This window comes from Rhinopithecus bieti, unplaced genomic scaffold (assembly GCF_001698545.2).
Source record: "Rhinopithecus bieti isolate Rb0 unplaced genomic scaffold, ASM169854v2 scaffold_5341, whole genome shotgun sequence".
In the NCBI taxonomy this organism is placed as follows: Eukaryota; Metazoa; Chordata; class Mammalia; order Primates; family Cercopithecidae; genus Rhinopithecus; species Rhinopithecus bieti.
This window is the reverse complement of record NW_016804835.1, coordinates 1,127,143-1,151,649: the sequence shown is the minus strand read 5'-3', so window position 1 is coordinate 1,151,649 and position 24,507 is coordinate 1,127,143. Positions and strand designations below refer to the sequence as shown.

At 43.1% G+C, this 24,507-nt stretch overlaps 1 protein-coding gene across 2 annotated transcripts in view; it reads left to right on the top strand.

Annotated features, from left to right (window-relative positions):
- The first annotated feature begins 9,019 nt into the window (after positions 1–9,019).
- TTC27 (tetratricopeptide repeat domain 27) overlaps positions 9,020–24,507 on the top strand; it is a 198,997-nt gene continuing 183,509 nt past the window's right edge. Inside the window, exons 1-4 of one of the 2 annotated variants that reach the window (XM_017870638.1) lie at positions 9,020–9,384; positions 11,568–11,745; positions 15,214–15,343; positions 21,279–21,419. In XM_017870638.1, coding sequence (XP_017726127.1) covers positions 9,297–9,384; positions 11,568–11,745; positions 15,214–15,343; positions 21,279–21,419 — 537 coding nt within the window. In that variant the 5' untranslated portion in view covers positions 9,020–9,296. Of the gene's footprint in view, positions 9,385–11,567; positions 11,746–15,213; positions 15,344–21,266; positions 21,420–24,507 lie in introns of both variants that reach the window. The other variant, XM_017870637.1, reaches the window with a different exon arrangement.

Sequence of the window (24,507 nt, the reverse complement as noted above, 5' to 3'; positions counted from 1 at the left end):
TGTCTTGTTTCTAAACCCCTTTGCCATGGTGTGAAATGCTATTTCTATAAAGAATTGAACACTTTCAAGACTGAAGCATGGGAAAACAAAGGATGTTTTTCCAAGACCAGTTACCGCAGGGGAAAGGCTAAGGTGATCCTTGACAGTATTTTTATAAAAGTGGCGGCCGTGCACGGTGGCTCACGCCTGTAATCCCAGCACTTTGGGAGGCCGAGGCAGGCAGATCTCCTGAGGTCAGGAGTCTGAGACAAGCCTGGCCAATGTGGTGAAATCATGTCTCTATAAAAACACAAAAATTAGCCAGGCATGGCGGTACGCGCCTGGAATCCCAGCTATTCAGGAGCTGAGGCAGGAGCTGGAGCTGAGACCTGAATCTGGAGCTAACCAGGAGAAGCTGTATTCTGAAAGGCTAATTGTTCTCTGAAGAAAAAGGGGATCTTGGAGAAATGATACTCTCTTATGTATGAAGTATAGAGCTCCTTCAGCATGGAAAAAGGAGAAACGAATAGTATTTGGATAGGAAATCAAAGATTCTAAAATACATAGTGTTAGGTCTGGTGGGCAGTGAGCTACACCGAGAATGACAATATAGTGGTACTTTACGAGAAGAAAAAAATTGTATGTCACCCACAGACATGCCAGCTAAAATCTAAGTATAAAATTATTAGCAATAATAAAAGTCATTAATCCTCTAGGCTATTTTTTGTTGTTTTTGTTTGTTTTTGGACTGTAAGTGCTGGATGAAAAGCTGTATCAAATGTATTGTTTGTCTTCCATATCAAATGAAAGTAACAATACCAGTACTATAAGGTCCAGTTCATATTTTTTATTTTATTTTATTTTTTTGAGACGGAGTCTCGCTCTCGCCCGGGCTGGAGTGCAGTGGCCGGATCTCAGCTCACTGCAAGCTCTGCCTCCCGGGTTTACGCCATTCTCCTGCCTCAGCCTCCGGAGTAGCTGGGAATACAGGCGCCCGCCACCTCGCCCGGCTAGTTTTTTGTGTTTTCAGTAGAGACGGGGTTTCACCGTGTTAGCCAGGATGGTCTCGATCTCCTGACCTCGTGATCCGCCCGTCTCGGCCTCCCAAAGTGCTGGGATTACAGGCTTGAGCCACCGCGCCCGGCCCAGTTCATATTTTTTAAAAACCAAAGTCTAAACACCTAAATTGGAACCATTACATTAAAACGTTCCATCAGAGATCCAGACTTTTTGTCAGCAAACATTTGAGCACTCATTCTTTACTAGTTGCAAGTTCCTGCACTTGAGGAGTGAATGACTGACATGAAAACATGTCAGTGCCATCTGGTAAGTTTCCTGGTAGAGTTACTTACAGGGTAATACTGGGAGCACAGAGGAGAATCCTTATCTCAGGCAAAACGTTGGGTGGGCACTGAGGTGATAATGGTCTGGAAAGGCTTCCTGAGTGCAGACTGAGTCTTGAAGGATGAGGATAAAGAAGTCAGGCAGAAACAAGATAATCAGTCACAGGAGAGCAAAAGGAGAGCTCAGGTTGATGGCACCATGTTAGAGGATTTTTAACAGGCAAATGAGGATAGTCAAATGGGATGGGAGGCAGTGGTTTTAGAAAGAGAGGAGGAGTCAGTTCATCCCAGGCCTTTGCTTGCGCTGTTGAGGAGCTTTGACATCCTGTAGGTGAAGGAGAACTCACAAGTAGCTCTAAGGAAGCAACCTGATTAGACTATTTCAGGAAGATTATTCTGCAAGCTGTTGGGAAGGAAGGAGATCAGTTAAAAGCCTGCTCACATCCAAGCAATAGGTCATAAACTAGGGCACATAAACTGTGGAGATTAAGAGACAGTTGACAGGGCTTTGGGAAATACATAGATTTTGGTATGAGAATAACTTCAGCATGTTTTCAGGCTGGGGAGCCAGGGGAGAAGTCCTTGGGGAAGGATGGAGAAAGCCTAACAGACATAAATGACCTGGGTCCAAGAGCACATGCGGAGAGCTTGAAGAGATGTGAAAATCAGTAAAGTGAATTGGTCTATTTGTGAAACTTTTAAAAGTTTTATCTTAATGAAAAGTAAAAAAACAAAAGTAAAACTGCTTAAATACCTTCCTAGCATTAAGACAAAAATCTCCAAAGTCAGACAAATGTAAAAAGTCAGACTGTAGGCTGGGCGTGATGGCTCATACCTATAATCCCAGCACTTTAGGAGGCCGGGGCGGAAGAATTGCTTGAAATCAGGAGTTTGAGACCAGCCTGGGCAACATGGCAAAACCCCGTCTCTACAAAAAATAGCAAAATTTGCTGGGCATGGTGGCACATGCCTATGGTCCCAGCTTACTTGGGAGGCTGAGGTGGGAGGATTGTTTGAGTCTAGGACGTGGAGTGAGCCTAGATCACATGACTGCACTCCACTGTGGGCAACAGCAAGACCCTGTCTTAAAAAGAAAATTAATGGATGTTTTTAACCCATCTCTTACTGTTGGACAGTTTGGAATTGCTTTTGTCTCTGCTTTATAACTAATGCTGTGATGAGTATGGTCTTATCTTTATTTTCTTACGATAAATCCTAGAAGTAGAATTCCTAAGTCAAAGGTTTTGACATATAATGACCACTTTCCGGAGAGGTACTGATTCACGCTTGGAAAATCATTTAGTGTTGCCATGTGTTGGCCAGCATTGGAGATTATAATTTTTTGATCTGATATTTGCATTATCATCAAACATGTTTTAATCTGCATTCAACATTGTTTATATTTATTACCCATTTGAATTTCTAATTTCTACTTTTGTCAGTTACCAATTTATACCTTTTCCCTATTTTGTGTATTTTCTTAGAGTCTTTTAATATGTATCAGCTACTTATAGTAGACTGTTAGTTTTGTCAAACTTCCATGTATTTGTCCAGATGGCCTTTTAATTTTTGTTTAATTTTTCTCATAGAAGTTTTAAATTGTGGGGCCAGGTGCGATGGCTCACTCCTATAATCCCAGCACTTTGGGAGGCTGAGGCGGGTGGATCACAAGGTCAAGAGATCGATGCCATCCTGACCAACATGGTGAAACCCCATCTCTACTAAAAACAAAAAAAAAAAAAGCTGGGCTTGGTGGCGCGCGCCTGTAGTCCCAGCTACTTGGGAGGCTGAGGCAGGAGATTTACTTGAACCCAGGAGGCGGAGGTTGCAGTGAGCCCAGATCGCACCACTGCACTCCAACCTGGCGACAGAGTGAGACTCCGTCTCAAAAAGAAAAAAAAAAATAAATTGTGAAGTCATCTGTTGATCTGTTGCTTTCTGATTTTAATTACATTTTATTCTTTTGAAGTGATTCCCTATGCAAAGACAAAAAAAGGCTATATATTTTCTAACTGAGATTGATTTTTGGTGTTGTTGTAGGCTTGGCTGCAACTGAATTGCAACAGGCTTGAGCTACTTCCCATCTCCCACCCTTCAGAGGCAGGCATGGTGGTGACAAGCCAGAGTCCAAATGTGGATGGAAGATATAAGCCGCGTTGAAAGGAAGCTCCAACCTTTCTCTTTCCTCTTCAAACTCTGCCCAGTTTCTAGCAGCCATCCAGGCCTCCTTTCTCTCAGTTTCTAGCCTCCTGATGCTTCAAGCTCTAAAAGGACTGACGTGAACCCTGTGAGCCTATACATTTCCTGTATAGAAGAGGCATTCTCTGGCCTTCTTTCTCCCTTAGCTCTTGGATGTGATCCCGTAGTGCTCCCATGAGCTCCACTAAAAGTCTGCTTTCCTCTGCTTCCTTCGTGTGTGCCCTCTTCAGATTGCACCAGCTGTTTTCCTCTGCAGGAAGAGACTGCAGACCACCACCATTTTAATTGTTTTCAGTTTATTCACGCCTCACTTCTCCAGGGAGGGAATACCCAGTCCAATCACATCAGCTACAGGCTGACCTGGGCCGCTGGGAGACCTATGGCTTCAGGTTAGACACTTCTGCCTGCTGGGTTCCCCAGGATACTGCTCCTCCCCACCTCCCTGTACTGCTCTGGGTCACAAGGTAGACATGCATTTCCCTCGTTGTTACTCCTACCATTTCTGTTCCTTGCTGTTGCTTTCCCCCAGCCTTTCTATAGGTTTTGTTCTTTGGTTTATTCCCTTTTTCACCTTGCTGTCTGCAAAGTCAGCAATGCAGCCATAGAGTGCCTTCCATCTCTGGAGCTTTTTCCATCTTTAGAGGAACCAGCTAGAGCTCCTTTAACCTGTCTGTGCCCCCTTTCTGGGAGCTGCTATTTTTGTTATTGCCCTTCTTGCCAGATGAGTATGAGATTTCCCAAGCCTGGACAATTTTCAAATATTTGTCCTGTTGGGGTTTTTTTTTTTTCTCTCTCTCTCTTTACATAAGACTTTGTCAGAAATTTTTTTTGTCTATAAATTCACAAGCGAAAAAAATATTTTCAAGCCCAAATCACTCATATGGTAGGTAGTCTTGGTTAAAAAAAAAAAAATCTTCCCCTAGTAGTCTCCATACCCTAGAGGTAGCAGTTACTTCCTGAAGCAAGGCAAATACTTCCTTTGACCCAAAGAGCCAAGTTAATCGCCCAAAGAAGTTTAGCAAGGGAGAGCTCAGAAAGGCCTGAAGCTCCCTACCCTTAGGTGTGATTTGTAAATGCCTCTTTACCAAGGAAAGATAACGCCTTAACTTGTTCTGAGCACTTGTACCTGCTCTGCAATGTGCTGGATTCTTGGGATAAAATGTCATATAAGAGTCTGACCCTACCCCCAGGAAGCTGTCAGTCTAATGAAAGAATAAATAATATTCATCATTTCAATAGTATTTTGGGAGTCTTCCAGTTATCACCAATTTCAGTCTCTGAGCCGAAGCGATCACCTCGGATTGTGAGTCAAGGAAGGACAGATCCCTGAGAAGACTTCATGCAGCTCTAGGAAAAGCTTATACTTTTCAGTCATCTGGCTTCTGATTTCACAATGAGAAAACTATACCCTCGTCTGCCTCAAAGGAGGAACCCCTAATACTTAGCTAATAATTGCTAACATGTTTTGGTATCTATGTGCTAGATCCTATGTTTAGTACTTGATAGCTTAATCTCATTATCAGTTGGCCTCAATTTGCCAACTGCTAGAGAAAAAGCATCACACTGTGGAGACACGGAAGCATACCACCTATCCCCTCCCTTCAATCAGTCTGCCCTTGCTTCTAGCAGGCGACCCCCACCTCACCCCATCTTCTATTTTTCTTTTCTTTTTTTTTAGAGAGAGTCTCACTCTGTAGCCCAGGCTGGAGTGCAGTGGCGCGATATCCCCGGCTCACTGCAAGCTCCGCCTCTCGGGTTCACGCCATTCTCCTGCCTCAGCCTCCCGAGTAGCTGGAACTGCATGCGCCCGTCACCACGCCCGGCTAATTTTTTGTATTTTTAATAGAGACGGGATTTCACCATGTTAGCCAGGACGGTCTCGATTTCCTGACCTCGTGATCCGCCCGCCTTGGCCTCCCGAAGTGCTGGGATTACAGAAGTATACTCAAACAATAGTTCTCCTCTTATGTTAGTATCTATTAGCACCTATGGGACTTAAGACGCAAAACCTTTTTTTTTTTTTTCTGAGACAGAGTCTGGGCTCTGTCACCCAGGCTGGAGTGCAGTGGCATGATTTCAGCTCACTGCAACCCCTGCTTCCCGGGTTCAAGCGATTATCATGCCTAAGCTTCCCTAGTAGCTGGGATTATGGGTGTGCACCACCACCACACCCAGCTGGGTCTTGCTTTGTCGCCCAGACTGGAGTGCAGTGGTGCCATCTCAGCTCACTGTAACCTCCACCTCCTGGGTTCAAGCGATCCTCCCACCTCAGCCTTCCTAGTAGCTGGGACTACAGGTGTGTGCCATCACGCGAAGCTAATTTTTGTATTTTTAGTAGAGATAGGGTTTCACCATCTTGGCCAGGCTGGTCTCGAACTTCTGACCTCAGGTGATCCGCTTGCCTTGGCCTCACAAAGTGCTGGGATTACAGAAGTGAGCCACTGCACCCAGCCATGTGTTTGAACTAATTCTGTCTCCTATCTTTTTAAGTGGTGAAAGGGAGGCTGGATCTGTCATTAGCTCAAGCATAAGGAAGTCAGGATTGCGAACAGCATTTCATGACCCTTCCATCTCCTTTCATATTCATTAACAGAGCTCACATTTAATAATAATTTTAACAGTGTTTGCAGATGTTTGTGGCAACTTTATTTGAAGTAGCCAAACCTGGAAACAACTTCAACATCCATCCACAGATGAATAAATAAACACATTGTGATATATTCATGCAATGCATACTCTTCAGTTATATTTTTTAAATGAACGTTGATATATACTATATATGAATATCAAAATAATTATGCTAAGTGAAAGAAGCCAGAAAAACGTATATGCTGTATGATTCCATTCTATAAATCTAGAAAATGCAAACTCATCAATAGTGACAGCAGATCAGTGGTTGCTTGGGGTGTGGAGGATGGGGACGGCAAGAGGGCGGGATTATCAAGAGGAACAAGGAAACCTGGAGGAGTGATGGGTATGTTCACCATCTTGATTGTACTGATGGTTCATGAGTACATACATATATTAAAACCTAACAAATTGTACAGTTAAAATATGTGCACTTTTTGCCAATTATACCTGAGTAATGCTTTTTATAAAATTGTTGTATGAAGCTTAAAATCTGGTCTCCCAAGACCAATATTCTCCAGAAGCCTTCTCCTGACATAACAATTCTTTCTTCTCCTGACACTGCTGGTCCCCTGCTCTTTCCAAACCCTGTGTCCCTTGGAACAATGGCCCCGCAACCACTGCTTTCCCTCAGAGAGTGAGCCAGTCCTTGCCCTGTGCTTCCTTCTAGTCAGTGCAACCAAACAGATCTGGGTCCTCCTTGACCCCTCTGATGTTCCCATGGTGCCATTATTTTCTCCAATCTCCTAGCCTTTTGCAATAATTGTTGAATTTACATCTCCACCCACCCTCCTTCCTATTTTTTCTCCTTTAGGAAGAAATGATGCAAAACCTTGTTTCCTTATCACCCAGTATTTTGAAATAGAGGTGTTATAATTTTATTTTTTACTGTAGACCAAATGTTACTATAAACACTTAGCTAGAATCACTAGTTTAGAGAAGATGAAATTTTGTAATAGGTTGGGAACTATTTGACATAAGAGACGAGAAAGGAAACAACATGGATTAGAGGCATAAAATAAGCCAAGGATAGTGCTAAACTATGTTAAAAGTATCTCTTACTTAACTCATTCTTGGTCTTGAATTTGGAGACTTCTGGCTTTCTGTCTCCACTGGGTTCTGGAACTGTGGCAGCCAGAGCCTCACCTTCCAGATAGGAGATTTAAAGAGTCTTTTGGAGAAATCTGACCAGCCCAAGAAAAAAAGACTTTCAGATAGTGACATACAGACTCCTCTGTTCCCAACAGACTCGTCAGCCGAGGCATTCTATACTGAATCCTACAGTAGATATCTCATTGCCTGTTCAATTTCCACTCACTATGTACATATTTTTAATCGAGATCATATTCCCCCTCTACTTTATTACTGGAATTCACTTTGCTTGAAGGGAGATGAGGCAGACTTCAGTCACCGTCATGGTCTAGCATACCATATTTAAAACAAACCAACCTTGAATTTAAGTGAAAGTTAAAGTGAAAGTTGCAAGTTTACTATGTGGATCAATGGGGTGCTACATACTTTGGCAGAGCGGCCAGTGTGTTTCTACAGACATTCATCTTTAACAATTATCAAATTAGTTTAGACAGTGCTGGCTTTTGTACTTAAGGAAATGAACAGACATTCTGGTCAAGTATCATTTTCTAGAAAAATAGTTTTTAATTACTTCTCAATGGGAGGACATTTTAGGGCATCCGCTCTTCTCCAATCACAGTCAGGTCTGGCTTCCTTTGGTATCTGCTGGCAGTGACTGAAATGAGCTGAGCTGAGTTCCTCTCCCTCCACATTCTGGAGTGGCTCTTTATTGTTGTTGTTGTTTTTTTTTCTTTTCTTTTCTTTTCTTTCTTTTTTTTTTTTTTTTTCCTTCCTTCCTTCCTTCCTTCCTTCTTCCTTCCTTCCTTCCTTCCTTCCTTCCTCCTTCCTTCCTTCCCTCCTTCCTCCCTCCCTCCCTCCCTCCCTCCCTCCTTCCTATTGCCCAGGCTGGAGTGCAGTGGCACCATCTCAGCTCACTGAAACCTTCGCCTCCCGGGTTCAAGCAATTCTCCCGCCTCGCCCTCCCGCGTAGCTGGGATTACAGGGTGCGCCACCACATCTGGCTAATTTTTGTATTTTTAGTAGATACGGGGTTTCACTATGTTGGCCAGGCTGGTCTCGAACTCCTGACCTCACGGGATCCACCCGCTTCATCCTTCCAAAGTGCTGAGATTACAGGCGTGAGCTACCGCGCCCACCCTCTAGCTGTTTCTTAGGAATGTTGCTAGGAAGATTGAAAGAAGTACAAATAAGGTACCAGCTCTGTCCTCTAAGCAAGCACGCAGGGGAGGCTGGTTTGTCCCCTTGCAATTTCTTTGTGATCACCCCTGGGATCACTCTTCTGCAGCGTTCAGACAGTGTTCCAAAAATTTCCCTGCAACAGCGGCAGGGGCAGATTTCCCACCCGGCCATGATTCATGTAGTGGCAGTGTCAAAACCAGATCCTTTCCGTACACGCTCATTCACCCAAAGACCCATGCTCTGCTGACGGGGTTCCAACCTGGGCTTCACCGACTCCACGTCAGAGGGTCTGTGATTCCCTGAGAGGGTACTCTAACCGTGAGAGCAAGAGCCCACCTGCACTCTGCGCGAAGGACTGGTTTTCTTCGGGTTGTCAAGAGCGTTCAGACCCAAAATGGTTTCAGAATCACAACTCTAGCCCTTCCAATCAAACTGCTTTGGCTAAGACGTCCGTTTTGAGTTGCATTTGAATCCCAGCCCTCGGTGGGAGGCATACTCACTTCCACGTTCACAGTTCTTGGAAGCGGTCCCATTGGGGGCGGGGCTGAGCGCGACCGCGCCCTCAACTCCTCCTATTGCCCGCCCCGGGGTGGGGCATACCCACGCGACAGGCTCCGTACCCAAGCTCGGGTTCGTCTCCTAGGCGGAAGCCGGACCAGAGAGCGTGCGTGTTTTTCCCAAGGTGCCCCGCGCTGCTGTTATGGCCACCTCATTGTGGTGGTATCCGCACATGGAGTTCTAGGGCCGCGGGTGTATTTACTGTAACTGTCGCCACTAGATTTCAGCGTCTTTGGACTCTCCACTTTTCACTTTTTTTTGTTGACTCCAGTGTGGCCCTCGTGGGAGCCTATTTTGGCTGCAGCTGTGTCTGGGGTGATGTGGACCCCGGAGCTGGCAATTCTGAGGGGATTCCCCACTGAGGCAGAGCGGCAGCAATGGAAACAGGAGGGGTTCGTCGGTTCAGGTGAGAGGCGCACCTACCAGGGTCTTAGGCTATCGTGGGAGCTGTGAGGAAAAGGGATGGCAGCGACTGATTCTCATCCCTCCCTTCGTTTTTTGCTAACAAAATCTAGCTCATTCTTTGAGGCTTTGAGTCGTTGAGTCTTTGACATCATGGGCGTGGACCTCACGCTCTGCCCAAAACTTCTTACCGCCCAGGTTCAGTAATAATAACAATGGCAATGCCAGTTATTTTTCTAAGCCCTTAACATGTACTCAGTCATTTAATGCTTATAATAGATACTTTAGGCAGATACCATTTTAATCCCACTTGCGGTGAAGACCTGTAAATACAGTTTGGTTAAGTAATTTTATTTTATTTTTATCTATTTATGTATTTATTTATTATCTATTTATTATTATTTATTTATTTTTTGAGACGGAGTTTTTATTTTTTTTTGCCCTGGCTGGAGTGCAGTGGCGCGATCTCAGCTCGCTGCAACCTCTGCCTCCCGGGTTCAACTGATTCTCCTGCCTCAGCCTCCAGAGTAGCTGGGATTACGGCGCGCGCCACCACGCCCGGCTAATTTTATATTTTTAGTAGAGTCGAGGTTTCACCACATTGGCCTAGCTGGTCTCGAACTCCTGACCTCAGATGATTAGCCCGCCTCAGCCTCCCAGAGTGCAGGGATTACAGGCCTGAGCCACCGCGCCCGGGTCTGGTTAAGTAATTTGTTTTTTTTGTTTGTTTTTTTGTTTTTTTGTTTTTTTGTTTTTGAGACGGAGTCTCACTCTGTCGCCCAGGCTGGAGTGCAGTGGCCAGATCTCAGCTCACTGCAAGCTCCGCCTCCCGGGTTTACGCCATTCTCCTGCCTCAGACTCCCGAGTAGCTGGGACTACAGGCGCCCGCCACCTCGCCCGGCTATTTTTTTGTATTTTTTAATAGAGACGGGGTTTCACCGTGTTAGCCAGGACGGTCTCGATCTCCTGACCTCGTGATCCGCCCGTCTCGGCCTCCCAAAGTGCTGGGATTACAGGCTTGAGCCACCACGCCCGGCCAAGTAATTTGTTTAAGGTCACACAGTTGGTAAGCAGAGAAGCTAAAAGGAGGCAGCAACGTTTTTTTTTTTTTTTTTTTTTTTCTCTGAGATGGAGTCTCCTTCTTGTTGCTCTGGCTAGAGTGCAGTGGCGCCATCTCGGCTCACTGCAACCTCTGCCTCCGTGGTTCAAGCGATTCTCCTGCCTCAGCCTCCCAAGTCTCTAGGACTACAGGCATGCACCACCATGCCGGGCTAAGTTTGTATTTTTAGTAGAGACGGCTTTCACCCTGTTGGTCAGGCTGGTCTGGAACTCCCAACCTCAGGTGATCCACCTGCCTCGGCCTCCCAAAGTGCTGGGATAACAGCCATGAGCCACCACCCAACGGCCTAAGCAGCAAGGATTAATTCTTGTGAGCAATGAATATTTACCAGAGAGATAAAAGAGTTAAAATGCACGTTTACTGGCATGTCTGGTTGTGGGATTTAGGCTGGACCCAGAAGAGTAATAACGAATAGTGTAGTGTGTAAAGTACTTTGTGTTAATGTGTGTGGGGGGGCACTCGTGTGACACAGGTGCTTTCAGTGACAGGAAGTTTGAAGTTTGGTGGTCTGGAAAAGTTTCCTAGAAGAAGTCAGACTTGAGCTGATTTTAGATTAAAGGGAAAGACTAATAAGTGGAGAAGAGTTCAACAGGCAAAATCACAAGTGCAAAGTGTGGAGTCAGGAATATGCATGGAACATTAGGGAAATAATGAGTAAACCAGCATTCTTGGAGTGACTTTTCATGAAGAGAAAATAATGGAGGTAGAAGGAGCCAGATTGTGAAAAGTCTTAGAACCTTGACTAAGGAAACTTTTCTGTTGTCAGTAGGAATCTTTGTGAATTTCCCAGCAAAAGAGTAAATACCTATTAATGAGCAATATCATTTCTGGGGCTGACTTCCACTTTGGGGCTCATAGTCAGTATGAGTGAGCTGCTAATTCTAGGAGAGAAAATGTTTGTAGAATGATGGGGATTTACTGAGTGCCTTGTGATTGACATACAGTAAGCATTTTAAATCTATAGATTGTTTTTGCACACTGAAATGGTAGATTTACCTAATAATGTTATCCTTTACGGTATGAAACAAAATTTTTTCGGATTACTGCACTGATTTTTTATGTTACAGAGAGTGGATCTTTCCTACAATTGCTGCTGGAAGGGAACTATGAAGCCATATTCTTAAATTCAGTGACTCAAAATATTTTTAATTCAGCAACAACCGCTGAGGAAAAGATTGATAGCTACCTGGAGAAGCAGGTAGTAACATTCCTGGATTACTCAACAGATTTGGACACAATGGAAAGGTAGAATTTTATTTGAAATTTTTATAGAGGAACAGACAATACATTTAATAGCACCTTGACAGGGTAAGGCACTGATTTTAGCAGTTGAGAAACCTTGCCTTACATTTACTCAAGACTCATGATGTACCAAGTAATCTGTGTAAAAACTCTTGTCCAGAATGAAAAAGTAAAGTGGTGCAGGATAAAATGGTTTCATATATGAGACTGACACATATTTGGGTGTTAACTGCTAACCCACTCCCATGAGCTCCCAAATGCTTAGGTCTTGTTGGCTTTACCCACCAGCAAAACTTTAGACCTTATTTCCTTTTAACTTAAAAACATACTTTCAGGCTGGGTGCGGTGCCTCATGCCTGAAATCCCAGAACTTTGGGAGGCCGAGGTGGGTAGATCACATGAGGTCAGGAGTTTAAGAACAGCCTGGCCAACATGGTGAAACCCCGTCTATACAAAAATACAAAAATTAGTTGGGCGTGGTGGCGTGCGCCTGTGATCCCAGCTGCTAGGGAGGCTGAGGCCAAAGAATCGCTTAAACCTGGGAGGCGGAGGTTGCAGTGAGCTGATAATCGTGACATTGCACTCTAGCCTGGGCGACAGAGCGAGACTCTGTCTCAAAAAAAAATACCAAAAAACATACTTTCAAACTTGTTATTTCTGCATAGCTGGGTGCTAATTTGTAACTATTTATGTTTTAGATTATTATCTTTATAGAACTCAGTGAACTAATGTTTTTGTTATGAAGCCCTTGGTTTACCTTCTTCCGTTAAAGTTTGTGTAATTTTATAGGGTCAAGTACAGCAGGGAAACCTAAGCTTTTCAGTGGCTTATATTTCACTGTTATAAATTTGATACCTCTGTCTTTCGTCTACTATCTGTGGCAACCATGTCATGCTTTAATTATCTTATAAATACATGCAATTTTATTTTACCATTATTTCTAGGAAATAGCTTCATTTAGTCCTAAAACAAACTATTATAGTAGATGTGGAGGTTCTGAAGATGAATAAAGCATAACCCATATTCATAAGGAGTTTGCAAAAGAATGCTACTACAGGCTTTTAATTTTATTTTGAAAATTAATATTACTCATTTTCTTTTCTTTTTTTTTTTGGGTGGAGTATCACTCTGTTGCCCAGGCTGGAGTGCAGAGGTGTGATCTCGGCTCACTGCAACCTCTGCCTCCCAAGTTCAAGTGATTCTCTTCCCTCAGGTTCCCATGTAGCTGGGATTACAGGCCTGCGTCACACCTGGCTAATTCTTTTTGTATGTTTAGTAGAGATGGGGTTTTACCATGTTGGCCAGGCTGGTCTTGAACTCCTGACCTCAGGTGATCTGCCCGCCTCAGCCTCCCAGAGTGCTGGGATTACAGGCGTGAGCCACCGCGCCCGGCCTCCATTTCATTTTCTTAGTTTACTAGTAGTTATGTTCCTTCAGTGTCATTCTTTTTTTTTTTTTTTCTTTAGTTCCTTTTTGTGGAGATGGTGTCTTGATATGTTGCTCAAGCTGGTCTCGAACTCCCGGGCTTAAGCATCCTCTCACCTCTGCCTCACTAAGTGTGGGGATTACAGGCATGAGTCACTCTGCCCAGCCAGATTCTTACTGCTTTGTGATACGTGTGCATTCTCATAGCAACTAGCCTTGTGGTCCCCATTAAAACAACACATTCACCCAAATGCGTTTCACTGATAGATCAGATTTCTATCTTGTCACATGAAGCTAAAAAGAGCCATTTCAGTTGACTCATTTTCAGATATTTGAAAGTTAAAGTGTATTCTCAGTTCACCTTATGGATTTTGTTTTTTGATTAGGACAGTTTATTAAGGCTGTTTTCTCCAAATTACCAAACTTCTGATTGCAAACCAGCTCTCTTGTTATCTTTTTTCTCTAATGCTGCTTATTCTTTGCATTGCATCTGGAGTTTTGTATTTTTGCTACCATAGGCTTGTATGTTTGATTTTTTTTTTTTTTTTTTTTCTCAAAGAATCTTCCTTTTAAGGAAAGGCCTAGGGGTTGTGGGGGAAAAAGTGGCTCCTAATACTTTCTCTTCAGAATGAAACTCCAGGATTCCCCGGCTGTTATTTGCTAGAGTTGAATCTGTACCTATTTAGGTCCTAATTAAGGGTTTGGCACGTTATGGCTGGCAGGCTAACTAAGTGGCTAAGAATTAATGGTTTTTACATTTTTAAAGGGTTGGAAAAAAACAAACGTGATATGCAAAGCCTAAAATGTTTCCTAGCTGTCCCTTTAGAAAAAGTTTGCCTATCCCTGTCTCACATCACGGCAAGACTGAAAAATAGAGGTTTCACCAAAATGTCTATGTTTTGTTGTTGTTGTTGTTCTAGCATTTGGTGGTATGGGATCGGTAAAAGGTTAGCAACAACTTTATATCATCACTTTTCTTTTGTATAAAGTCAGTTTTCTATACATCTTGCAATGTCAGAGCTGTTAAAGGGAATGCAAGAAAAACTTACAGACGTCTGATCAGAACCTAAACCAACACTGTTCAGGATAATTTTCTGTGGAGATAGAAGTGCTCTCTATCTTCATTGCCCAGATGGTAGCCACTAGCCACACTATAAACTATGATCACTTGAAATATGGAAAGTGTGACTAAGGAACTGAATTGTAAATTTTATTAATGTTAACTAATGTAAATTTAAACCATGTGTGGCTCATGGCTATAATATTGGATATTGTAGACCAAAATTTTTTTCTTTTTTTTTTTTTGAGACGGAGTCTCGCTCTGCCGCCCAGGCTGGCGTGCAGTGGCCAGATCTCAGCCCACTGCAAGCTCTGCCTCCCGGGTTCACGCCATTCTCCTGCTTCAGCCTCCCGAGTAGCTGGGACTACAGGCGCCGCCACCTCACCCGGCTAGTTTTTTGTAGAGACGGGGTTTCACCGTGTTCGCCAGGATGGTCTCGATCTCCTGACCTCGTGATCCGCCCGCCTTGGCCTCCCAAAGTGCTGGGATTACAGACTTGAGCCACCGCGCCAGGCCTCAAAATTTTTTCTTTTTAAGAGAGACAGGATCTTGCTTTGTCATCCAGGCTGGAGTACGGTGCTATAATCAAAGCTTACCACAGCCTCGAACTCCTGGACTGCAAGCAATCCTCATGCATCAACCTCTTGAGTAGCTCGGATGTACCACCATACCTGGCTAACTTCTTAATTTTTTGTAGAGACGGGGTCTCACTATGTTTCTCAGGCTTGTTTTGAACTCCTGGGTTCAAACAATCCTCCCACCGTAGCCTTCCAAAATACTGGAATTATAGGCGTGAGCCACTGTGCCTAGCTAACCTAAATTGTTTTAAGTTTTAGAAATTTTTTTTTTTTTGGTAATACTCTAGGGTAGTCTCAATAAATGTTGATAGATATTATTTTCTTAATAAAACTGAAATGGAATAGTGTGTTTGAGATTATACAGTGATAGTAGTTCATATTTATTTCTTTAACCATTCTTATATGCAGACAGCAGTTGATGTTTCTACTTGGTGTGAGCAGTTTGCAACTTTTTGTTCAGAGCAACTGGACGGGGCCTTCTGTTGACTTACACCCTCAGGATTTTTTGTCATCTGTTTTGTTCCAGCAATTCAGTGAGGTATGCTTGTTGAAAATGTTGTATGTAATTATTATTGTGTTATTTATTTTTTATAAGCAGGTCTTTATAAACTGGAACTAATAGTAGGTAGGAAAGAAACATGACTTTATGGTTTGCACAAAACTACTAAGAATGCTTGTTCGTTGATCAGATTTTCACGTATTTCCAGAAGTTCCATTGTCAAACTCCTCTTCATACACACTCCATTTTATGGAGCCGTGTTGGCTGTGTTTTTAATGAAAGTACAGACAGCTGCACCAGTTGTTTAGTTGATTGTATCACCTCAGTTACATAAAGATTTTTTTTTTTTGAGATGGTATCTCACTCAGTCACCCAGGCCGTTGTACTGTGGCTAGACCTGTACCTACTCAGGCTCAGGTGATCTTCCCACCTCAGCCTCCCAAGTAGCAGAGACTACAGTCGCATGCCACCATGCCCAGCTAATTTTTTTGTAGAGATGGAGTTTTGCCATGTAGCCCAGGGTGGTCTAAAACTCCTGGGCTCAAGTGGTCTGCCTGCCTCAGCCTCCCAAAGTGCTAGGATTATAGATGTGAGCGCTGTACATAAAGATCTTTAATGGCAAAACAGCAAATCTGGAAATCTGTTTAATTTTATTTCAGGTAAGTTTTTAATTAATTAATTAACTAATTAATTTTTTGAGACAGAGTCTTGCTCTGTCACCCAGGCTGGAGTGCAGTGGCATGATCTCAGCTCACTGCAACCTCTGCCCCATGGGTTCAAGCAATTCTTCTGCTTCAGCCCCCCAGTAGCTGGGATTACAGGCGTGCGTTACCACACTCGGCTAATTTTTGTAATTTTAGTAGAGATGGGGTTTCACCATGTTGGCCAGGCTGGTCTTGAACTCCTGACCTCAAGTGATCCGCCTGCCTCAGCCTCCCAAAGTGCTGGGTTTACAGGTGTGAGCCACCATTCCCAGCTTGCAGGTAAGTTTTGATACTATACTTAAGAATGGCTCCCAGGAGTGGTTTGCTCCCAGGGGTGGCTTTAAATTACAAATACTTTATTAAAGTGCCTGGCACAGCATTGCTTCATGGTGATTATTATCCATTGTGAGATAATATTATTGATCTGTGCCAGTGTGCCATCATTAGAGCTTGAAGTTTGAGTTCCTCAGGAATTTTTGAGCTCCTATGTAGAGGGTCTGGCTAGTATGAGATATCTACAAAAGAAGTATGGTTTAAATCAAAGTAAGAACTTTGATTTATCTGGCCACTTTGGTGATTTTGAACATAGCTATCAACCACTCAACCTGGAAAAAGCTGAGTGATTGATAGCTATGTTCAAAATCACCAAAGTGCATCCAGAGCTTCTGCAGCAAAACAGACCTAGTGTTACCTGGTTTCTCAGAATTAGGTGTAGCAAGTAGGCCAGGCACAGTGGCTCACGCCTGTAATCCCAGCACTTTGGGAGGCCAAGGCAGGCGGATCACAAGGTCAAGAGTTCGAGACCAGCCTGACCAACATGGTGAAACCCCGTCTCTACTAAAAATACAAAAATTAGCCAGGTGTGGTGGCGCACGGCTGAGGAGGCTCAGCCTGAGGACGCTGAGGCAGGAGAATCGCTTGAACTCGGGAGGCAGAGGTTGCAGTGAGCCAAGATTGTGCCGTTGCACACCAGCCTGGGCAACAGAGTAAGATTCCATTTCAAAAAAAGAAAAAAAGAATTAGGTGTAGCAAGTAAATGTGGAATAGAATTATTAGAGATATGTCTTAATAATTTGATGAGGGGGCAGTGGGAAAAGAAGTGCAAAAACAAAGCATAATGTGAAAACCACAATAATTAACTTTTTGCATATTGGGTTAGTGAGTCACTCTATATACTTCATTAGAGTAATTTTAATTCATAATGCTGATCCTAATTATAATTGAAAGGTTAAAAGACGTTTTGTATCTTATGTCTATGAAGGGAATTTAGAATTTATGTTCTACAGAGGTTTTCATCCAAAACGGGGGTAAAAAACCCCAAACCCCAAATGACTGTAGCACTTAAAGAGATAAGCTTCAGTTATCTAGAAATGTATTTATGAAACATCTCATTCCCTCTCTTATGTATGAATCAGTTTCTGGCTTCTATGGCCCTATAGTATAGATTAGAAATCCACCAAACAGCCAAAGCCATAAATATCTCCTGAGCACTGATGTGTGGTTTGAATGGTGCTTAATTCGCATTTCTTTTCTTTTTTTTTTTTTTTTTTTGAGATAGAGTCTCACTCTGTCGTCCAGGCTGGAGTGCAGTGGTGCAATCTCGACTCACTGCAGTCTCTGCCTCCTGGGTTCAAATGATTCTACTGCCTCAACCTCCCAAGCAGCTGGGACTACAGGTGCTCACCACCATTCCCGGCTTATTTTTGTATTTTTAGTAGAGACGGGGTTCCAGCATGTTGGCCAGGGTGGTCTCGAACTCCTGACCTCAGATGATCCACCCACCTCGGCCTCCCAAAGTGTTGGGATTACAGGTGTGAGCCACCGCGCCTGGCCTTAATTCACATTTCTTGTGTCAATTTGGTCCTTACAGATTTGAGGTAATCTATAGATGAAAAGACTGAAGCTCAGAGTGGCAAAATAATCTTGTCAGAGATCTTATAGCTGGGACATTGGAATCCACATTTTCTGGTTCCAAAATCCAGTACTCTTCTATACTAGTGTAGAAGCACCTGTAAATTCAGGTAGCAAATAAAACAGTATGAAAATGAGTTTCATGAGAAGTTCAGACCATAAGAAATATTGCCATTAACAAAGAGATTTCTGGAAGCTGGATTTTGTCAAAGAAGACCTTTTAGTTGAAAGTGGACCTTGAGCTAGAACTTGAAGGTTGGTTAGAAAATGGATAGAGGAGAGGAAAATATACATTCTAGGTGCAGTCATATGAGCAGGAATTTAGAGGAGAGAACAGCGTAGTGTTTGTGGGAAAAGGATACTTTGAGCTTGCCGCTTTTAGCAGTGAAAAATCTGACTTGATGGAGATCATTTGGGGTTGTAGGAAACTTTGAGTAAGTCTTTGATTTTAACTTTTTTATTGGAACTACCACCAACACTTAAAAGAGCGTATGAAATGTATACAATTTAAATACTAAATCTCCTTTGTACTCACAGCCTAGCTTGAGTGTCACAGGCAATGCTCTCCAGGTGGTGTACTATGTGCTATCTCCCTGTATAATTTTTATTTGTTGCTCTGTTAAATTACTTGTTTGTCCTTTATATTTAGGGATTCACTTAGAAGATAATGACCTGAAATTTGTGGTAGAACAGGTAGACATATTTCTTATCTTAGAGTGATTAGGAGAAGGATTGTCTTTCTTTTCTTTTTTTTTTTTTGAGATGGAGTCTCACTCTGTTGCCCAGGTTGGAGTGCAGTGGCGCAATCTCGGCTCACTGCAACCTCTGCCTCCAGGGTTCAAGTGATTCTTCTGCCTCAGCCTCCTGAGTAGTTGGGACTATAGGTGTGTTGCCACCATACCCGGCTAATTTTTGTATTTTTAGTAGAGATGGGGTTTCGCCATCTTGGCCAGGCTGGTCCTCATCATGTCCAAGACTGAACTCATGATGAAGATCTTCTCTTTTTGTGTCTGCATTTCAGTTACCCACGCCATCATGGTGTAGTGTCCGTCAGAAGGCTAAAAGTCATTCTGGCCATGTCCTTGAGGCTCTCCAAATGCTTAGCATAGCCCTAGGCCTTCTTGAGGGGCAGGAAGAGGTAGAGAGATCTGTTTCCAGTTTCCAAACTAATGTTACTTCTACCAGCGTGGGCTGGTTTGGGAATTGATTTGGGAATTGGAAACATGGGCTTCACTTAATTTTTAAGGATCTGTTTCCTCACCTCTAAAGTTGAGGCCGTTGTAATAACTTAATATTATTTCATTAATTATTGAAGGTTTTTTTTTTTTTATAATTCCTTGTATGCTTAGCAGAGATAACAGTAGGCTTTGTTGTTGTGAAGGTTAATTCATATTAAATCTTTATTCCTCTATTACACTCTTGAATGATGATGAAAATAGGACAGAGGATGAACTCACAGTTATTTCCTTCTTTCTTTTTTATTTATTGTTTTTTATTTTTTTCTGAGACAGAGTCTTGCTCTGTCACCCAGGCTGGAGTGCAGTGGTGCGATCACGGCTCACTGCAACCTCTGCCTCCCAGGTTCAAGCGATTCTCCTGCTTCAGCCTCCTGAGTAGCTAGGATTACAGGCATGTGCCCTCTTGCCAGCTAATTTTTGTATTTTTAGTAGAGACAGAGTTTCACCATGTTGGTCAGGCTGGTCTCGAACTCCTAATCTCAGGTAATCCGCCCGCGTGGCCTTCCGAAGTGCTGAGATTACAGGCGTGAGCTGCTGTGCCCGACCCTCCCTCTTTCTTCTATTGAATACTTTAAACAATATTCAAAATATTCAGTATTCAAATATTTAGTATTCAAAATGCTCAGTATTGAGCCAGGGAGTGGCATTACTTGGATTGTTTAGTTTAATCCTTACAAGAACCCTCTGAGGTATAGGTTCAGTTATTTCATTTTTAAAAATTTTTTTTGACATGGAGTCTTGCTCTGTTGCCCAGGCTGGAGTGCAGTGGCGCAATCTCGGCTCACTGCAAGCTCTGCCTCCCGGGTTCACAACATTCTCCTGCCTCAGCCTCCCAGGTAGCTGGGACTACAGGTGCCCGCCACCACGCCTGGCTAATTTTTTGTATTTTTAGTAGCGACGGGGTTTCACTATGTTAGCCAGGATGGTCTTGATCTCCTGACCTCGTGATCCTCCCACGTCGGCCGCCCAAAGTGCTGGGATTATAGGTGTGAGCCACTGTGCCGGGCCCAGGTATTTCATTTTATAATTGATGAAACTGAGGCTTCATCAGGAAAAAAATTGTGGGAAAAATTTACATGTACTCACAAACTAATGAGAAGCAGAGAAAGGACACTATCCTTTGACATTGGAACCCATGTTCCTAATGGGTGAGGATTCTTGCTTGCTATTTTATGGCAGCTGTTAAAATTCTGCCATCCAAATTTTAACAACCTTGTCCATTGTAAAAAATCTCTGTACAACACGGGAGTGTATTTTTCAAAGGCATCCTTTTTATTTTGCTGTTTTCTGCTCACTCTGGTGCGTGGTCATATGCCCATTCAGCATTTGATGTATGAGACCTTGTTGATTGTTTGGCTTGATAGAAATTATGGAGGAGGAGAGACTTACTTCGTAATAACATTTTCTGTGTGTTGAAGCTTAAGTGAAATGTCGACGTTTAATATAAATATCAAATACACTATTTAGTATAAATACTTTAACATAGGGATGCTTTTCATTGAGATACTATTTTGTTGTAAGTAAATTTATGAAGTGATGATATCTCTTCAATGCTATCATTTTTTTTAGTTCCTTGTTTCTCTAAAGTTTGAACATGCCAGGTGCAGTAGCTTTCGCCTGTAATCCCAGCACTTTGGGAGACCGACACAGGGGATCACTTAAGGTCAGGAGTTCGAGACCAGCCTGGCCAACGTGGTGAAACTCCATCTCTACTAAAAATACAAAAACTTAGCCAGATGTGATGGTGCATGCCTGGATTCCCAGCTGTTCGCCCAGGCAGGAGGATCACTTGAGCCTGGGAGACGGAGGTTGCAGTGAGCCAAGATCGTGCCACTGCACTCCAGCCTGGGCAACAGAGTGAGACTCTCATCTCAAAAAAAAAAAAAACCTAAAAAATCAAGTTTGATCAGATGGGTGGCCATCCATCAGGGCGGGCTGGGTTTACAGATGTCTAAGGGCATTTGCAGTGTTTTAATTCTGTCCAGTGCCAATTGCTGTGTAATATATTAATGCCTTTGTTTCAAAGCTGAGTTGACTGGAAAATCTTTGTATTATTATAAGACCTATAAAGATTAATCTTTTGTTAAATTATATCATCTTAGTTTATAGTCCTTTTTTCAGGTTAAAGGACTGGATGCATTTGTTCTGAGCCTGCTCGCTCTAGATGGTGAATCGATCTACAGCCTGACCTCGAAGCCCATACTGCTGTTATTAGCACGCATTATCCTAGTGAATGTAAGACATAAACTGACAGCTATTCAGGTAAGGAAAGGATCCATGAGATTCATACCCTGGTGTGACTTTTGTGCTTTTTAACACCAGACTGTAGATGTTGCTGACAATGTCTTGGTCTATTTTGTTTTCTAAGTCTTCTATGTATGTAATTTAAAAATCTGATGAAAATAAGCAAAAACTTTTTTTCCCTCATGAGATTGATCTAGTTTAGAATGAGATTATGTTGCACCTCCTTAATAGGATTTATGTGTGTACTGTATAGATATAAATGTTCATTTGCAGAAATCTTAAATATTGATTTAAGATTAAAAATATGCCTTGGGCTGGACCCGATGGCTCGTGTGCGTAATCCCAGCACTTTGAGAGGCTGAGGTGGGCGGGTCACCTGAGTTCAGGAGTTCGAGACCAGACTGGCTAACATGGTGAAACTCCATCTCTACTAAAAATACAAAATTAGCTGAGTGTGGTGGTGGGCACCTGTAATCCCAGCTACTTGTGAGGCTGAGGCAGGAGAATTGCTTGAACCTGGGAGATAGAGGTTGCAGTGAGCCGGCATTGCTCTCCAGCCTGGGCAACAGAGTGAGACTCTGTCTCAAAAAAACCAAAACCAAAACCAAAACCAAAAACAACGAAAAAAAAGACATACCTCATAGTCTTTTATGAATTTCATATAGGATAATGAGCAGTGACCAAAATTTAATGGGTCTTAATTTCTGTTTCCTGGCTCACATTCTATGTTATATCATTATTTGGGTTGGATTTATATGGTTTCTTCATATAAATTAGTGAGGACAAATACACACACAGAATGCTAATATGCAGAAAGAAAAGACAGTCTTTGGAGGTTTAGTGGAGGTTGTCAGCCATGCAGTGTGCAGTCCGTGTTGCTGCTATTCAACTCTGCTGCATTGTAGTGTTAAAGCAGCTGTAGACAATGTTTCATTAAATGGACATGACGGTCTTCCAATAAAGCTTTATTTGTGGACACTGAAACTTACATTTTCTATACTTCTCACATTAACAAAATACTATTCTTGATTTTCCCAGTGATATAAAAATGTAAAAACGATTTTCAGTTCTTGGGCTCTGCGGAAACCAGTAGTGGACTGGATTTGTGCACAGGCTGTGCCTGGCTGACCCCTGCTTCATCTGATTGTTGCAGCCTGGTGTGCTGCAGTCCCCATAGTGTCAGAAATAGTACATCTAAATTTTATGTGAAATCTCCCAATTTTGGCTGACAATTTTTAAGAAACACAATAGTTCTTTCTTTTTTTTTTTTTTGAGATGGAGTTTCACCCTTGTTGCCCAGGCTGGAGTGCAATGGCGCGATCTCGGCTCACCACAACCTCCGCCTCCTGGGTTCAAGTGATTCTCCTGTCTCAGCTTCCCAAGTAGCTGGGATTACAGGCATGCACCACCATGTGTGGCTAATTTTGTATTTTTATTTATTTATTTTTCTGAGACAGAGTCTCACTCTGTCGCCTAGGCTGGAGTGCAGTGGCGTGATCTCAGCTCACTTCAAGCTCCACCTCCTGGGTTCATGCCATTCTCCTGCCTCAGCCTCCCAAGCAGCTGGGACTACAAGCGGCTGCCACTATGCCTGGCTAATTTTTTTTGTTTTTAGTAGAGATGGGATTTCTCCACATTGGTCAGGCTGGTCTCGAACTCCCAACCTCGGATGATCTGCCCACCTCAGCCTCCCAAAGTTCTGGGATTACAGGTGTGAGCCACCGTGCCCTGCCCAAGAATCACAGTATTTCTATAGGTGAAAGTAGACTTGGTCTGTGTTATGTAAGGGCTTACTTTCCTAAGCATTTAAGATTACACACTAAAGTTTGTATTTTTTTTTTTGAAATGGAGTCTCACTCTGTCACACAGGCTGTAGTATAGTAGTGTGATCTTGGCTCGCTGCAACCTCTGCCTCACAGGTTCAAGCAATTCTCATACCTCAGCCTCCTGAGTAGCTGGGATTACGGGTGCCCACCACCACGTTTGGCTAATTTTTTGTATTTTTAGTAGAGACATGGTTTCACCATGTTGGCCATGTTGGTTTCAAACTCCTAACCTCAAGTAACCTGCCTGCCTTGGCCTCCCAAAGTGCTGGGATCACAGTCATGAGCCACCACACCTGGCCTAAATTTGTTTTAAAAGAAGAGGTAAGAAGGGAAGTGATGCCTCTATTTGCAACTCTCATGAGAGCCAGGGGATTTAGAATCCATTGTACTAGAGGGTGTTTTTTTGTTTGTTTGTTTTTGTTTTTTTAAGGCAGGGTCTGTCTCTGTTGCCCAGACTGGAATGCAGTGGCATGAACTCAGCTTACTGCAACCTCTGCCTCCTGGGCTGAAGCCATCCTCCCACCTCAGCCTCCCAAGTAACTTGGACTACAGGCATGTGCCACCACACCCAGCTAATTTTTATATTTTTTTGTAGAGACAGGGTTTCACCTGTTGCCCAGGCTGGTCTTGAACTTGTGGACTCAAGTGACTGACCTGTCTCCATCTCCCCTAAGTGCTGAGATTATAGGCATAAGCCACCATTCCCAGCCTGGAAGGGTTTTTGTTTTTGAGACAGCATCTTGTTCTGTCGCCCAGGCTGGAGTACAGTGGTGCTATCTTGGCTCACTGCAACCTACGCCTCCCAGGTTCAAGTGATTTTCCCGCCTCAGCCTCCCAAGTAGCTGGGACTACAGGTGTGTACCACCATGCCTGGCTAATTGAAGGGTTTTTAATACATGGATTTCAACATGTCTTAGCATATATGAGGCTTCATCTTTTGAGCTCTTAGTGATAGTAGCTTGAGTAAAACATTTTTCCCCTAAGTAAGTTGATCTGAGTTAAATGGTCTTATAGACTGGTGATTACTTTGTGCTATTGATTGATTGATTGATTGATTGATTGATTTTTTGAGACAGAGTCTTGCTCTGTTGCCCAGGCTGAAGTGCAGTGGCGTGATCTCGGCTCACTGCAACCTCTGCCTCCCGGGTTCAAGCGATTCTCCTGCCTCAGCCTCCCTAGTAGGGATTACAGGCGTGTGCCACCATGCCCTGCTAATTTTTTTGTACTTTTTTTTTTTTTTTTTTTTTTTTTTTTTTTTTTTTTTTTTTTTTTGGGTGTTT